This window comes from Acinonyx jubatus, chromosome B2, assembly GCF_027475565.1.
Source record: "Acinonyx jubatus isolate Ajub_Pintada_27869175 chromosome B2, VMU_Ajub_asm_v1.0, whole genome shotgun sequence".
Taxonomy (NCBI): Eukaryota; Metazoa; Chordata; class Mammalia; order Carnivora; family Felidae; genus Acinonyx; species Acinonyx jubatus.
Window position 1 is genome coordinate 10,598,552 of NC_069385.1, and position 15,765 is coordinate 10,614,316.

Genomic DNA, 15,765 nt, shown 5'->3' on the forward strand with positions numbered 1-15,765 from the left:
TACGGGGGAAAAAAGAAAAAAACCTTAGCACGAATACCTATCAGCAGACTCACTCCAAAACCAGGAAAAGGAAAACCACTAGGGGATTAAGAATAACTCAAGAATGGATGAAATACTAGTATTTCTATCAGGGCGTAGAGTGGCAATTAGGTCAAATATGCAAATTAGCATCAGCTCAGAGCCTGAAGGAAATTGGGTCAAGCCCAAAAACTAGCCTGTAGGCAAATTAAACATTTTAATGCAAATCTTAATTGGTATACAGTGCTACTACCCTTCTTCATCCTAGGAAGGTTACTTTTATGTGACACGAAGCAAAAGCTGATTAAACGTCTGTGAGCTGATGGAATTTGCTAGAACAGAGGTGCAGATAATGGGGTCTCACACGGGCGGGGGGCTCTGTGCTTCGCAAGTGAGCTATCTCACACTGTATCTTCCACCTTAAGTCCACGTGTGGTAGAATGAGTTTTGATGTTACTTTCCGTTTTATAAATGGAAGAACAGAGACAGGCAAACATTAAGGGGGATAATTAAAGTTAAATAGCTTAATTCCTTGATACAAGAAAAATTCTTTGAAAATAGGTAAGGAAAAAGACAACCAGATTTTTAAAAAAATGGGTAAACGCATAAATGGACATTCAGAAAAAAAGAAAACAAATGGCCCATCAATATATGAAAAGGTGTCTGATTTCACTAGCAATTAAAGAAATGCAAGTCAAAACAACTATGAGGCCCTCCCGTCCCCTCCACTCCTCCCCCCCCATCTGACTGGCAACTATTAAAAGGACTGATAATGATCATTCTTGGTAGGGAGTGAGGGCCACACACTGTTCCACGTTCATGTGAAGAGTATTAAACTGACAAGCGACTTTTAACTTAACCTTTAACTGGGAGTGTCTGTGACCCATCCACCACGCCACGAGGCACCCCAGAAGCTCCGTGGGACGGCCCAGGGGGGAGGCCCCCTAGCCGACAGGTTCCGAGGAGTTCCCAACAGACCCTCCAGATGACACCGGCCATTCAAGTGATGCGGCTCCAGCAGAGTCCCTAATCAGGCTTCCAGGTGACAGAGGCTGCCTCAGGGTCCCGGCTGACAACTCGAAATGCAGAACCACCCCGCCCACCAGAGGACTGTGAGACATACCCAAGTGCTGTTGTTTAAAGCCGCTTTCTGTGGCGGTTTGTTATGGAGTAAAAGATACTCCGTAAACTAAAAAAAAAAAAAAAAAAGTTCACATCCCTTGATTCGGTTATTCTTTTTTTTTTTTTTTAATTTTTTAATGTTTATTATTGAGAGAGAGAGAGAGAGAATGAGCGGGGGAGGGGCAGAGAGGGGGGAGACACAGAATCGGAAGCAGGCTCCAGGCTCCGAGCTGCCAGCACAGAGCCCGACGCGGGGCTTGAACTCACGGACCATGAGATCATGACCTGAGTCGAAGTCAGTCGCTCAACCGACTGAGCCACCCAGATGCCCCTCGGTTATTCTTTCAAGAATCTATTTCACAGACACACTCTTACACATGTGAAAAAACAGCTATACGTCAATAATCACAGCTTCATGTTTAAGAAGAGCAAAGCATGATGAAACAACACGTTCACTACTGGAGCATTAAGAAAAAGGATGATGTATAAAGATATTAACGGGTATTCAAAATATACTGTTTAGATATACAGTATGTAAATATTCACTTACTGTTCACTTATAAGCAATTAATCAATCCTTCAATCAGTAATGAATTATAGAGGTGGGGGGCGGGCGGGTGGGGCCAAGGATGCTTAGGGCCACTGAGGCTGGGACAGGTTCTGGTCTCTGCCCTACACCACGCTGTAGGCCAGCGGCAGCAACAAAGAGCGGGCTTTCCCCTAATGTTGGTCATTACATAAGAAATCGGAGCACCACCAGTTCACCGACAGAATAATGTGAACTGAGGAATGCGAAACTTATTGTAACAGGGACAGGGCGAGAAAAAAATTTGTTTCCTGTGGGTTTTCTGTTTATCTGCTTTAATTTGGTGCTAACTACACCAGCATGGTAAGGTAGCAGGTGAGCTGAAATGTCCCGGGGAAATGTGAGAAGGGGGTCCCCTCTCAGCCACTGTATCACTTACACAGTTGATGAAAACACATGATACAGCTTGCTAGTGCCTAACAAGGTAATCCACAATCATCCCCTCCACCCAATTTATTTTCACAATAAGAAAAACTGTAGGCACACAGAAACAAAAGAAATACAACTCTCAGTGTCTAATATAGCATACAGGTGGGGCTAATGGAAACGGTTCACATAGCTTTTGAAGCCAGATTCCAAACACTACTAATTATTTTCCCCATGTTATTGTCATATTTTCAGAGCCTAAAAATGTGATACAACCACCATCAGCAAGAACAAAATGTTCTTTCTAATATCTCATACCACTAAGAAAAATAACCACCTCCAACGTTTACAAGGCTTTTGAGTTTCTGAGCTTACAGATTTATTGCATGTTCTGTAGAATATTCACTTGGAACAGACAGCTCTGAAACTTTTTGAAACGAAAAATTAGATTATTTTACTCTGTGGAACATACCTGAAATGTTATTAAGAAATACACATGAAACATAATCTCATTTGGTAGTTAAACGATACATGCCTAATACTTAAAATGTTGAAATGGGGCGCCTGAGGGGCTCAGTCGGTTGAGCATCCGACTTTGGCTCAGGTCATAATCTCACGGTCTGTGGGTTCGAGGCCCACATCAGGCTCTGTGATGACGGCTCAGAGCCTGGAGCCTGCTTCGGATTCTGTGCCTCCCTCTCTCTGCCCCTCCCCTGCTCACACTCTGTCTCTCAAAAATGAATAGATGTAAAAAAAAGTAAAAAATAAATACTTAAAATTTTGAAATGATTCATTTTTGCCTTTCACTGATCCATAATAGTTGTGAAAACCAAGGCTTTGGGCTTTACGTTTCTCTCGACTAAGGGTAACATATCGAGAAATTCACATACCCCGAACATCTAAATAGAGGTACTACTGTTTAAGGGATCCGAGAAGCAATTCCGTGAAAACAGTATTTGCTCCTTTTCTGTATTTCTTCCAATGATATTCACTATCATGCCTCAATTTCATAGCGCGCCTGCACCTGGAAGGGTGCCAAAGAGCTCGGAGTGTGCGGGCCTCGGGAGGCGCTCAAAGGGCAGAGGCTTAGATGCTACGTTCTCAGAGCCAAGTGGGCGCTGGGGATTGATGAGCATAAAGGGAAAAACCACGCTGGGTGTTTGCGAACGTCCGTCAGAACTCTCCCAATTCTTGGTGATCCCATCCATCCCATGATGCTCCATCCCACTCCTCTGCTGAGTTCCCTGAAATGATTCCTAATTCCAACGCTCTGCCCAGCTCCAGACAGACATTCCACCACCTCCCGCCTTAGCACATCCCCAAGTCAACACGGGGCTTCTCTCTCGTTCCTCCCGCAGCTGTCCACAGTGCAGGCGCTAACAGTGAGCGCTACCAGCGGGCCCCTTCCCAGGCGGGCATCTCCAAAGTAGTAAGGTCGTCACCCTCTCAGTAAGGTCTCACCTTGACCCCCACGGTCAATCCAGCAAGCCCGGCCTGTTCTTTCTAAGTCCAGAACGTGTGATGAGTGCTTCTGCTTTTCTCTTGGCTGCTGGAATCTGACTCCGCCCTGTCATCTCTCCCCTGGACCATCACAGTGGTCCTGCCAACACACTCTCCGTAGATGCCCAGTTACTTGTTTTTCAACAAAAGACCCAGTCACGTCACTTCCTACAGAACATCTTGCGGCGAGGGTACAAACCCAGACTCATCCCCAAGCCGGGGGAGGCTGGAAGTTCTGGCCCAGTGGCCCTGATGGCTTCGGTGCACTCAGCCTCCCCCCTGCCCGTTATCCCCAGATGCCTTCCACCTCCTCAAACACGCCAAGCCCACTCCTGCCTCGGGCCTTCCCCCTCCCCTGCACTTCTCTACTCCTCATTCCTCAGGTCTCAGCAGATAACCGACATCTCCTCAAAGCCCTCCCCTCCCGACCATCCCTTCTCATATGTCCTTCCCTTCCGTGACCCTTAACCCGCATCGCCGCACTTGGTGCCCTTCCTTCCATCAGCCACCATATTTAATTACGTATTTGTGGTTTTGCTTACTTTTTGTTTGTTCCCCCTAAGACACCGTCAACTCCGGGAGGAACTACGTCTGACTTATCACACTACCTAGCGCCTAGCCCCTGCCCAGCCCATGGTATACAACAAGGCGTGCAGCGCGAGGGAGCTCCAGGAGCACGCGTGCCACTGCGTGCACCAGTCATTTCTTCAGTGGGCTTTTTGTACATGAACTCAATCCTCGTCACATCCTTTAGGCAGGTCTTGTTATTGCCCTAATTCCTAGATGAGGAAACTGAGGCACAGAGCTACTGAGTACTTTTCCCGAGGCCAGAAATCTAGTAGGTTGGGGAGCTGCGGCTCAGACACGTCTCTAATGGGTAAGTGGGTTGGCTGCGTGCTGGCAGAGAGGAAAATGCCCTCTGGGCCTAGTCTGCTCCCTCCGCATTTACCTTTTCTCATTCCACCGAAGGGGTCCTTGTTGGGTTCATAGGGCATCCTGCCCATCACGTCAGGCATGCTCATGCTCTGCTGGTACGGGGCGCTTGGGGTCATGGAGTTCCGTTTTGGGAACGATGAGTCACTGGCGTCTGAGAACGGGTCGTGCACGCTGACTGTACCGCTTCTGAAGAGACGAGGACAAGGAAAGCGCAACGAAATATCAGGACTTGCCACCAAATGCCCGATCGGGAAACGCGCCTAACTTGAAAGTTTTTCATGTAAAAACCATCCGAAAAATTACACGGATGTAATTTCTTGGTCGACACTTGGTAGCTCGTGAGGCAATAACAGCCCTTTTACAGTCTGTTCCAGGACATTACGAGATCGATAAATGCGATGTTGTGGGGCTCACGGAGATCTCCTACCGTACACACCTTCCACCTTGCATTGGGGTCATCTGTCCATGCGGGGTAGACGCTGGGGTAGGTGGCTTCAGGTCGCCTTGTACGTCTGCCATCGAATTGCTGCTGGTTGACTGGGGGGTCTGAGGACCTTGCAAGGACCCTGAGTTCGCTGGGACGAGGAGTAAGAAAGTAAGGAAGACACTAGGGGTTATCGAGTAAGCTCATCCTCCCTACTTATTTAAAAAAAAAAAAAAAAAAAGGAAGGAAAACAAGACACCATCTTATTAGAAATAGTAGCAATATCCATTACTGGTAACGACGTAGTAAAATTAGTTGCTCTTAGATTCCTTATAGGGAAAATTAGTAAAAGGTTTTTTTGTTTTTGTTTTTTTTTTTTTTTTTTTTAGTAATCTATTTGGCAACATACTTCATTTGTGAGCCATAAAACATATTTATACCTCTTGACTGGGTAATTGCTTTCCTGGGTATTTATCTCAAAGAAAATAATCTAATATAAAAAAAGGCTTTAGGCAGAAAAATGTTTATTTCAGTGTTGTTTATAATGGAGATAATCTAAATGTCTGAGAGTAAGAAAAAAAACAGGATGAAAAATTTGGTACACCAATTTGATGGACTATTGTGCTATTTTAGGGGAAAAAATTAGAAAAATGAGTACCAGGTCTTAGGCAATGAGAAATGTTTAAGTTCAAATGCAATGACACAAATTAGTAATGAGCCTTATGTCACTTCAATGCCTCCTCGATGTCTGGATATGTCTATGCTCTGTCATTAACAGAGTCATTTTTAGAGCTATGGAATCAGATTTGTTATTACAAAAACTGAAGTCATGCTCTTTGGAGTTCTTTAATGTCATTATCAGAGTCCCAAGATTCGGCTTTAACTATAATTACATTATAATAACAGAACTCAGAATTGAGCAGATCGTTTCAAAATTTCAACTCATCTTATTGGAAAACCTAGTATTTTAAGGGTTCTTGCTTTATCATAGGCCTCTGCAGGTTAGATGCTCAACAGACATTGGTTTCATCTATTAATGAAACAAATACTTAACTGGATAAATAACACGCTTACTATATTGCAAGCTTTATTTCTACCTCTGGCACGCCAGTGTCCAAAACTGACAAAAAAGACACAAGTTCCTGCCCTCATGCGGTTTATAATAAATGCTTTCAGAGCCATTACACATGGCAGAGTTACTAGTGCTTGTAAGTGATGATACTGTACAAGTTATTAGCTATAGTCCCTTTCTTACAAGCTGTCCAAGACTCCCTACAATCACCACCAGCCACATTTGACTGCAGAGTAAACGGGGTTCCGCAAATCCCTGGAGACGACAGAGTGCACTGGGAAGGAGTCAGAGATAGAAACGAGCCCAGCACTTCTACTCAAAAAGCCTCGGCTGAACACAGAGGTCTCCAATGAGCTCAGGTCAGCCCGGGCCTGGCCGGCTGGGGGATGAATCCCGACCCTGGCCGCCAGGGCCCTGCCTTCTGTATGAGGTGTCCTGTGGGTGCCTGGGACCAGAGGGTGCCTGGGTCTAGAGGGACTCAGGGAAGTTCCCAGAGATGCCGGGAGGACTAACTTTAAAAGTAGACAATCTTTTTTCATGCCAATATCTCAAGAGAAAAGCTTAGGAACGCATGCTTATAAACCAAACTTTGGTGAAACCCTGGAAATACATATTAAAAAGGTAGATGGTAATAAAAGAAAAAAGCAGTCTTCTATTAATACGTAAGGATAATCCTACTGACGTGACTGCCCCACAGAGCTGGCAGGAGAAACAACGTGCTTCTGGGTTTTTTTCTAAATCTTTTGTTGTTGTTGTTTATTTACTTTTTAGAGGAGAGAGAGAGTGAGCATGAGTGGGGGAGGGGCAGAGAGAGCGGAAAACACAGAATCCGAAGCAGGCTCCAGGCTCCAAGCTGTCAGCACAGAGCCCGACGTGGGGCTCGAACCCACGAGCTGGGAGATCATGACTTGAGCCGAAATCGGCCGCTCAACCGACTGAGTCACCCGGGCGCCCCGAAATTAACGTGCTTCTTCAATCACAGAACAGGCTCCACAGCAAGCCTATACGGCTTCTTTGGAAAAACGGTTCACAGGCTGTGATTTCAGAATGACCCTTATTTACAAGTATTCACATTTACAGCTAATAAAAAAAAAAAAAATGGAAAAATTCTTCCCTCTTGCCAGTGTTTTTTCTGCTCCTTTCAGGAAAAAAAAAAAAAAAATGAATGCAACCTCTTGAAGCTCCGTTAATAGATGAGGCTGGCACAACTCTCTAGGATATCCCTACCTTTTGCCAGAAGCTACAAATGTATACTCGAAAGTAAACAATGGAAAGGTTATGGAAGGTTAAGTACATTCACACACTTCAGACTGCACAGCCAGACTCCTAACTGGGAAGATAATTTACACAGCACGAACCTGGTGCCCTACTTCTGGCTGGGGTTGCGGGAAGGAGGGAAGGGGGAATAGCTGATATGTCCCAGGTCTACAGCGACTAGAGGTCACCCGGAGGGCACCTTTGTTTATAACCTGAACCCCTTTCTCATTTATCTTCCGCTGAGGATTCCCTAGCTGGATCCATGACAGGTTTTGTGACATCACCTGTCAGCTAATAATAGAAATGCAGTCAGCCACCTGCCAGCAAAGATGGATGGGTTTTTGGTTACAGACTCACTAATTGAATGTGCGAGCTTCCTTGCTCCCCCCACCCCCCGGCCCCCCACCCAGCTTGCGGGCCGCGCGGGCCGATTCCCGCAGCTGTTCAGCAGAACTCCACAAACTTTTACGGGCTTGTTATAGCGAGATCCCCACTGGTGCCTCAGAGGTGCAACCATACCCCAGGCCTTGCCCGGCTTTCATTCGGGAGCCTTCTCTCGTGGACTTGCTCTAGTCACTGGAAGACAGCCACACGGGTCTCGGGCATGAGAAGCCACACGGCCACTCACGAGTGAGGATCGTGGCGCGCCCCCAAGGGCTGAGGGGTGACACCTCCCAGAGGCTGGCAGAAATGAATTTCAGGCCACGTCAGCCACGTTGCCTCAAAAAGGGGGGCCGGGTGGACGACTCACGATGCTAACAGGGCCAAATGATCCGGGATTTGGGTTGCTTCCGAGCGGCCCTGTGAAGAGCAATCTGGCATGTTTCTCGGGAATCTTTTAGTTTAGTTTGCCTGGACGTGCTGGTAAGAAAGAAGCTACAATTACCTTCTTATGGGAAAGACGGACTTCTAAGAACACGAATTCTGGCTGAAGATTAGGTTTTAAAAATTTTGTAGTATACGAAACCCTAACATGGCTAACGGTTGGGGACAATTATTATTACTTGTTTTCTTTCTTTGAAGATAAAAATGTTTCAGAGTCGTTTCCCTTAACGGGTGCCAGGCAGGAGCGTGGCGTTTTGGTTATGGGGCTGATGTCGGTCAGGACCCCACTGACCAGCGTGTGTGTCCTTCTGTCCGGCTGAGCGGAGCGTCTCGAGCGGCGCGCGGAACAGGTGAGGAGGCAGGCTGGCCCCGTGTGCTCCGCGCGGGGCCGCCTGGGCCGCGCCCTGACTGGGAGGCTCAGCTCAGGACGCCCTCCTTCCACTGCTTCCTGTTTCACAAGCCTTTGGACCATGTGGACCACTGAGAAGAACGTGCTATCAGAAGCACATCTGCAATCCGAGCTCTTTTGTGCAGTTAAAACGATAATGTTGCCACAAAACCGGTAGTTTTAAAAAAAGGGAAAAAGGAAAAGAGCTGACTGTTGAGAGCAGAGGCCCTAGGCTTTCTGAAGGGTCTATGCCGCAGCGGGATTTCTTGCACTGAAGCTGGTCACGCTGGGAGAGCCATTCTCCATACAGAAGTGCTGCCCATTCAGTGACACGAGCTTTTCCCCGGCAAACAAAATACACTTTTACATCTTTGCAGACATCGCCACTTTGGTCCCTACACCCCACTGAGTTTTTATTTAGGAAAAATAGCTTCAGAGCCGTTCACAGGCGGCTTGTTTTACTCTGTGAACGGAATGTAATGTTGTGAGACTTTTAAAATTAGATTTCACAGTTTTTAAGGTACACCGTAACTGCAAAGGCTTCGAATCCTTAAGGGTGGGGCCGGAGAGGATTTCTAGTTGTGTTCAGAACTGTCAGATCTAAATATATATCGAGGTGTATTCCCTGCAAGTGCGCTTTGGCCCACGGAAGTAGCGATGTGAGATCCCTTGATTCATGACCTTAGGTACTAGCACTGTCATCCAGAAAGCAGCAAGAGGAAATAATTAAAAAGAAAACAATTTCTTTCTTTGGCTCACAGACACCTTCCTGTGTGTGCAAAAGGCTTCCCTGTTACAATGCTATTTCAAATACGGACAGAGGAATACAGTAGGTCTAGGCATAATGCCAGGGCTGGATAGCACTCACTAGCAGGAGATCTGGGGCCAGTTAGTCAAGATTTTATGTGCCTTAGTTTTCTCACGGACTTTGGGACAGTATCTGTGCATCATAGGGGGGATGCGATTGAATGGAAAAGCACTTAGAAAGGTGCCTGGCACACTTTAAGTGCCCAAGAAATACTGGCATTTGATCCCAGGGCAATCCTGTGTGATGGACAGTGGCAGGTACGGCCAGCCTCACCTTGTACGCGGGACAGCACGGCAAAGTGCTGACCCCATCACAGGGCTTGGATGTGGCCAGAAAGACAAGAACACGGTTGGATCGGACTTGACTGAGGTCACCACCCAGAACTCAGGAGGATGTAAATTTCTTCCTATCTTGAATACTATATTTAGTAGAATATAATGAGTCAGTAATTTGAAACGCTAACAGGTAGAACTAAGACTAGCAGGAGAGCTGAGAGAATGGCAGGGTCTCGAACAGTTGAGTGGAGAGACAGGAGAGAAGGCATTCGCTTGGTTTTGCTTATGAGGATTTAGGTGAACTGCGTTATTCCTAGGTAGTATTCCTAAGACTCCTGGCCTCTAGGTCAGAGCTAATGGGCTATTCGGTCTCAGAAATAGGGCTGCATGGACCTTTGCCGTGACAGTTTGCTAGATTCCCTACAAGTGAGAACATGCTGAGCAGGGGACAGTAAAAAGAAGTCCAAATTTCATTTTGCTAACATACAACTCTGAGTGTCGCTGACACAGGCACAGCTGGTAGGAACTGGCTGTCAAACCTATAGGGTGGCATTTTCTAGTAGCACAAAAGTATGAGCACAGGTTACCGGGGACACTTATTTTGACAGAGTTAAATGGAGTATTTAAAAATACTTGTACAAGGAATAAAAGGTTACCGGGGATACTTATTTTGACAGAATTAGACGGGATGTTTTTAAATACCTGTATAAGGAATAAAGGTCTACAGCTCAGAATTCCACAGAAAGCCTTGGAAATGTTGGCCCCAGAGGGCAGCGTCCCAAACCGCATGCTCGCCTCCCTTAAGCACTGCTGACCGGGGGGGTTCAATTAAACAGAACACAACAAAACGCCCCTTGTCCTCAGAGATCCCGTGTTCTGTTTGCTTTACTGTGAAGTGGCCTTCTCAGAACATGAGTGGCGGGTGGCCTCCAGCGCCCTGGGGTGGGGGTGGGGGTGGGGGTGCAGGTGCCTCGCCTTTCCCCGGCGACAAGTGTAGTACTCCCGCTTACCAGGAGAGGGCGGCTGGAGCTTCGGCTGCTTCTTGGTGTCCGCGGTGCTGAAGACTTCCGGCGGGGGCTCCTCCCCGCGCTCAATCTTGCACTCAAAGGCAAACAGGTACTGGATATACTGCTTTTTCAGGGAGCTCGCTGCACTGCTTGAAGTGCCAACATTTAGGTTGGTTGCCAGCTCACGCCACTTCTTGTTTTTATTAACCTAGCAAAAAAAAAAAAAAAAAAAAGGCAGGATCATTGGTTTGCAGCAAAGTGGCTTGTTTAAAGCCAGGAGACCAAAAAAAAAAAAAAAAAAAGCACTTAATGTCTTGGTTTACTTTTTTTTTTTTTTCCATTTGCCTCTCTTAACGAATGCTCATTACTCCCACTCAGTAGTGCATAGACAGCATTTACAGTTATAAAACCATTAAGGGACCTGCTGATAGCTACATAAAAGCATTGCTCCTTGGGATTCTTCTGCTCGGTGTGCCTTCTAATGCGTCGCACCATTCCAGCCCGTTGCTGCTCAGAGCCCGCGATTTTTTTGAGCAAATGTACACTCTGACCCGCGCTCATCCCCAGCCCACCTCTCATCTTAAAAAAAAAAAAAAAAAAAACAAGGCACCCGAAAAAGAACTTAAAAAGCAGTAACAGAACTACTTTGCAATTTAAGTGCTGAGCTCTGATACGAGAAACAGTGTTTCTTTCCACCAGCCCGAGCTCCCTGTAACTCTAGCCTGCATCTCTTCTCTCACGGGAGACTTTCTTAGGGTGTTGGGCAGAGGGCCCCTCACTGGAAAGCCAGCACCAGCCATCCACCCTGGGTGGCTCTGTGAAGCCACGAGCGAGCCGACGCGGTGGGCACCCGCGAGCTGGGGAAGGGGCAGGGCCACGCAGGGTTCCCACTGACGCTCAGGCTGCAGAGAATAGAGCCGCAACGTGAAGAGAAAAAAGGAGAGAAATCCTGGGATGCTACAAAAGGACTTTAGGCATTAACTTTCGGTTTCCACTTGGGACAGTTAAGCAAGGTTGGACATTCGAAGGAAGCACACAGACCTGCGAATATTTGGGGAATATTTTGCCTTTAGACGCGCCTGGCGCTAAGTAAGGAGCATGGTTAAATGTTAAGGCGACAGTGGTTTTTAATGAAATGTTCAATTTTTGGATTCAAACTTTATCACAAAGCTCTTTATGTCCATTTACTTAGTACTAAATGGCGTGTGATAAACAAAATGCTCGCGAAATGCTTCCGAAGGGATAAGAGGCGTGTTGCCTGGGCTGCCCTGAAAAGCAAGGCTCTGCACCGACCTCTATGTGGCTGCCAGTGCCCACTCTGACTGCAGCTCAGGGCGGCCAGGCAGAAATCAAGACGGGGTGAAAGGCAACGTGGCCACGCGGCTCACCATCGTGCATCACAGCTGTGCTCAAGCAGCCCTTGTTAGCCAGGTAGGCAATGAACCTCACCCACAGACCCAACATGGTAGGTAATTCCCGCTGTCGACGGAGGAAAAGTAAGGGGTCTGGACAAGCTCTATGCTTCTGTGAGGGTGAAACCCAACTGTACAGTGTCCTGAGGATTCTAAAAAATCTATGCCACGGCGTTAGGATAGAGGGGAAAGGTTGGGGGAGCAGGTGCAGAGAGGAAAGGTGACAGGGTCTAGGTGTAGGAGTTTTGTATCTTGAGCTCTCCCTCCACTGACCACCACTCATGCACTTGGTCTCCGATGTACGACTTACCACCTGACTCTGCAAAGCCTTGGCTCAAGCTCTGTTGGTTTCGGGCGTACACGGAAGGTCTCTGGTGGGATGAGGCCCCTCCGGGAAGGCTAGGGACAAAGGCCTGGCCTGCTTCCCCTAGAGCTGCGAGGCGCTGAGAGCAAGGCGGGCCCTCAGCGGTACCCGTGGATTAGGTGACTCACTCCCGAATGGTTAGCGACCCTGCGGCACCGGGGCGGAGTGCAGGGTCCCACACTGTGTACTGGACCACCTGGGCCCAGAGCAGCTCCTTTCAGTGATCCGGGTGGGAGCCCAGGTGCTGACAGGTTTTTAAAGCTCCCCAAGTAATTCTTCTTCCCTCCCCAAGTAATGCTAACGGATAACCAGCCTGAGAGCCACAGGAAGATGGGGGGGGGGGGGGGCACGTGTCTTAGAATCTGATAGACCTGGCCTACATCTACCCTGAGAGTCCCTGGGCCACCCAACTGTGTTTCATTCTGTTACAGTGTCCTCTCCTCTTTGGGGCTGATGACGCCTGCATTTAACGGGTATTCAGAAAGACCAAGCCAGAACAAATGGAAAGCATGGTGCCCAGCACGCAGTGAGCACTTACCTGGGACCCCTTCCCTGCTCCTCTCGCAGGACATGCACTCATGTGCTAGACTCCAGACCACAGCAGAGCCAGGACCAGGGGGAGGAAAGTTTGGCCCCCAGGGTACCAAGTTTAGGGGAGCACTGGTTCAGAGAGTCAGGCAGGGGCAGGGGAGGCACCGCACAAGCCTGAAGAGTGCCTTCTGAAATTCCACACCCCGATGCCACCCCTCCTGCACCCCAGCCCCAGTTCTGTGCAGAAATGCCCCTCTTACCACTCGGGCACTGTGGACATGCTGTGAGATACAGGACTTCGTTTTCTTAATAAGTTGCTTTGGATTTAGAACTGATCCGGACAATTAATTTGGTCATTTGCAAAACATTCCTGGAGCATTTACTATGAAATCTTGGCAGATTCCACAGATTTCTAGAGCTGTCAGGGAACCTAAAGAAAAATCCAGCCCGACCGTCTCATTTTGTAGATGAGAATGGAGGTCCATGTAAAAGTGACCTGCCAAGGTCACACTACAAGTTGGTGCCAGGCCCAGGGCCCCACCCCAGTGCTCTCCCCGCACAGCACACAGACATGAATCCCATGGGCTTAGCTTTTTATTTAAAAAAAAAAAAAAAAAAGTACAAAGAAACCTTTGGGAGCTTACGCACAACGTCTCCTCATTCACTCACTCGCACTCTCACCTGTGCCAAACCTCCGATCTCTTTGACGCAGATGTAGAGCCGGAACAGGTCCAAGGGCTTCTTGCCCACCGCGGGCAGACTGGAGACGGGGGAGCCTCTCTCTTCCATGAAGGTAAGGTATCGGTCGACCCACAGCTTTCTCTCCGGCTCATTCCCCAACTCATACACCTTTGTGATCTTTTCCCCAGTGGTGGTGGATGAGCTGGACTTCTAGCGCCCAGAAAGAGCATTTGGAAGTGGGGAATGGGTGGGCAGAGGGAAAGGGAAGAAGGTGAGAAAAAAGTAATGAGCTACCAAACACAAGAAGAGAAGAAATTTAAAAACTACCGCTATCACACAACAATCAGGAATGAAGGCTACTAGTTCAGGCACAAACTATACATTTTCTTAATTAAGACTTTACTTTGACTTTAAATAAAGGGCCCAAACTCCCCCTTTTATATACTTAAAAAAAACCAAAAAAACAAAACCCTTTTTCACTTGATTGATATAAGCGTTGAATCCCAGAAGGCAAGTTTCCAAGGACGCCCCATGTCACTTTTAAAAATAAGAGAGTGCGAGTTCATAGAAGAATCACAGTGAACTTAAAATTTCACATTTATGTAATATTATAGAGCCCAAAAAACTAAACGGACTCTTGTTTTTCCTTGTTAAAATAAGAGTCAATAATGTGTGTCTTCATTAAAATGCTAAATCTTATGGAGAAGATACGGGACTTGCTGAAATATAGAAGGTAGGTCACAATTCATAGGGACCAGTGGTGTGGTTTCTGCTCCTTTGTAAGCTTTATTAACTAAGCCAGCTAAAGTTTTGGCATTTACTCACGATGACTAGCTTTCCCTACGTAAGGTTTCTTGGACTTCTCTGCCAAGGCAAGGCGCTTGTAGGAATTGTTTTAACAGATTTCTCAGGCAACCATGCTTTAATCACAAACACATGGGCTATTTCATATTCCCTGCAGATCTATGGATACCTATATGTGTTTACTTTTATACACATGGGTTTATGTGCTCGTGTGGCTTATACTGAGGCTCTAATTCTTATCTTCGGTTTTCTAATTCTATGTGATAGTAAAATGTCAAAATTTGCTGTTTGTGCACAACTGAAGCCCACCTTCTGGATTATGTGATCTGGGAAGCTAACATTTTTGGTACAGCCCAAATGGATGTTTTTCTTTTATGCCTCTTATGTCTGTAACAATAACTTGTGTGCTTTAATATCTGCAGGTCCAGGGCTGCTGTGAAAAATTCACTTCTAAATTCTCAATCAAGATTTCCTTGGAACAATAATTGACTTCCTCATGTGTCTTTAGCAGCTTATCATTTGCAATGGATAGTCCTCATTTTAGATGGGACTTCCTCTTAACTCTTTTCCATTGTATTTGGCTTAACCGTTTTAAACACATTGCTGAAATTTGGGGGGTCAAATAACATGACTGCCATTGAAGTTTGATGTTACTTTGTTAGTAAATGATCCCCAGTGAAAGTAGGACCTCAGAGAGGATGCTTGAGAATGAAAATAACAACATTCCTCTAATTGAAGGCACCTCTCCCAGGCTATTTCCGCTGAAATTTTAAGCCTTCGGATTCAGAATTATTGAGGCATAAAACCTTTACATCAAATACATAAAAAATGGGTGAATACAGTTGATGTAAATAAAAAATTTAGGGTGGTGGGATTAAAAAAAAGTGTGATCTTTTAGAATTTACATTAATGCTGAGGCTCAAGAGTAAGTCACTTAAAAATTACTTTAGAGCTTAAAATATATACACATTCATATATATATATATATATATATATATATATATATATATCTCCATATATATACTCAGAATCTGGAACACACTGTATATTCAAATAATATGTTTTTAAATTTTCTTTTCCATATTCATATACCCAAGGAATATTTGACTGGGAAAAGAAATTGTCCTACCACATTTTACACATTCCAGAAGCTCTGTCATCACTAAGGGGGGTAGTTAGTTTCTAAATGCTAGTTAAAAAAATTTTTTTTCCCTTTTGGGGCACCATACAAAATGGGCCCACTCATTTTTAAATCTCTTTTTAAAAAATGAGATTTTATCACCTAAAATCAATCAAAAAAGAAAAAAAAACCCACCAACCCTCTCACTTGCATTTCATTTGTAACAAATTGAGAGGTAAAAGTTTGACATTCAATTTAAGGGTAAGAGA

General features: G+C 46.1%; 1 protein-coding gene across 11 annotated transcripts in view; it reads right to left on the reverse strand.

Moving 5' to 3' along the window:
- The window catches only part of ARID1B (AT-rich interaction domain 1B), a 448,658-nt gene that overhangs the window by 14,010 nt on the left and 418,883 nt on the right, over nucleotides 1–15,765 (reverse strand). For all 11 annotated transcript variants that reach the window (XM_053222044.1, XM_027056567.2, XM_053222045.1 and 8 more), the window contains 4 exons: nucleotides 13,573–13,782; nucleotides 10,588–10,792; nucleotides 4,965–5,103; nucleotides 4,542–4,714 (listed from right to left, as the gene is read on the reverse strand). In XM_053222044.1, the coding sequence (XP_053078019.1) occupies nucleotides 4,542–4,714; nucleotides 4,965–5,103; nucleotides 10,588–10,792; nucleotides 13,573–13,782 (727 nt within the window). The remainder of the gene's footprint in view (nucleotides 1–4,541; nucleotides 4,715–4,964; nucleotides 5,104–10,587; nucleotides 10,793–13,572; nucleotides 13,783–15,765) is intronic.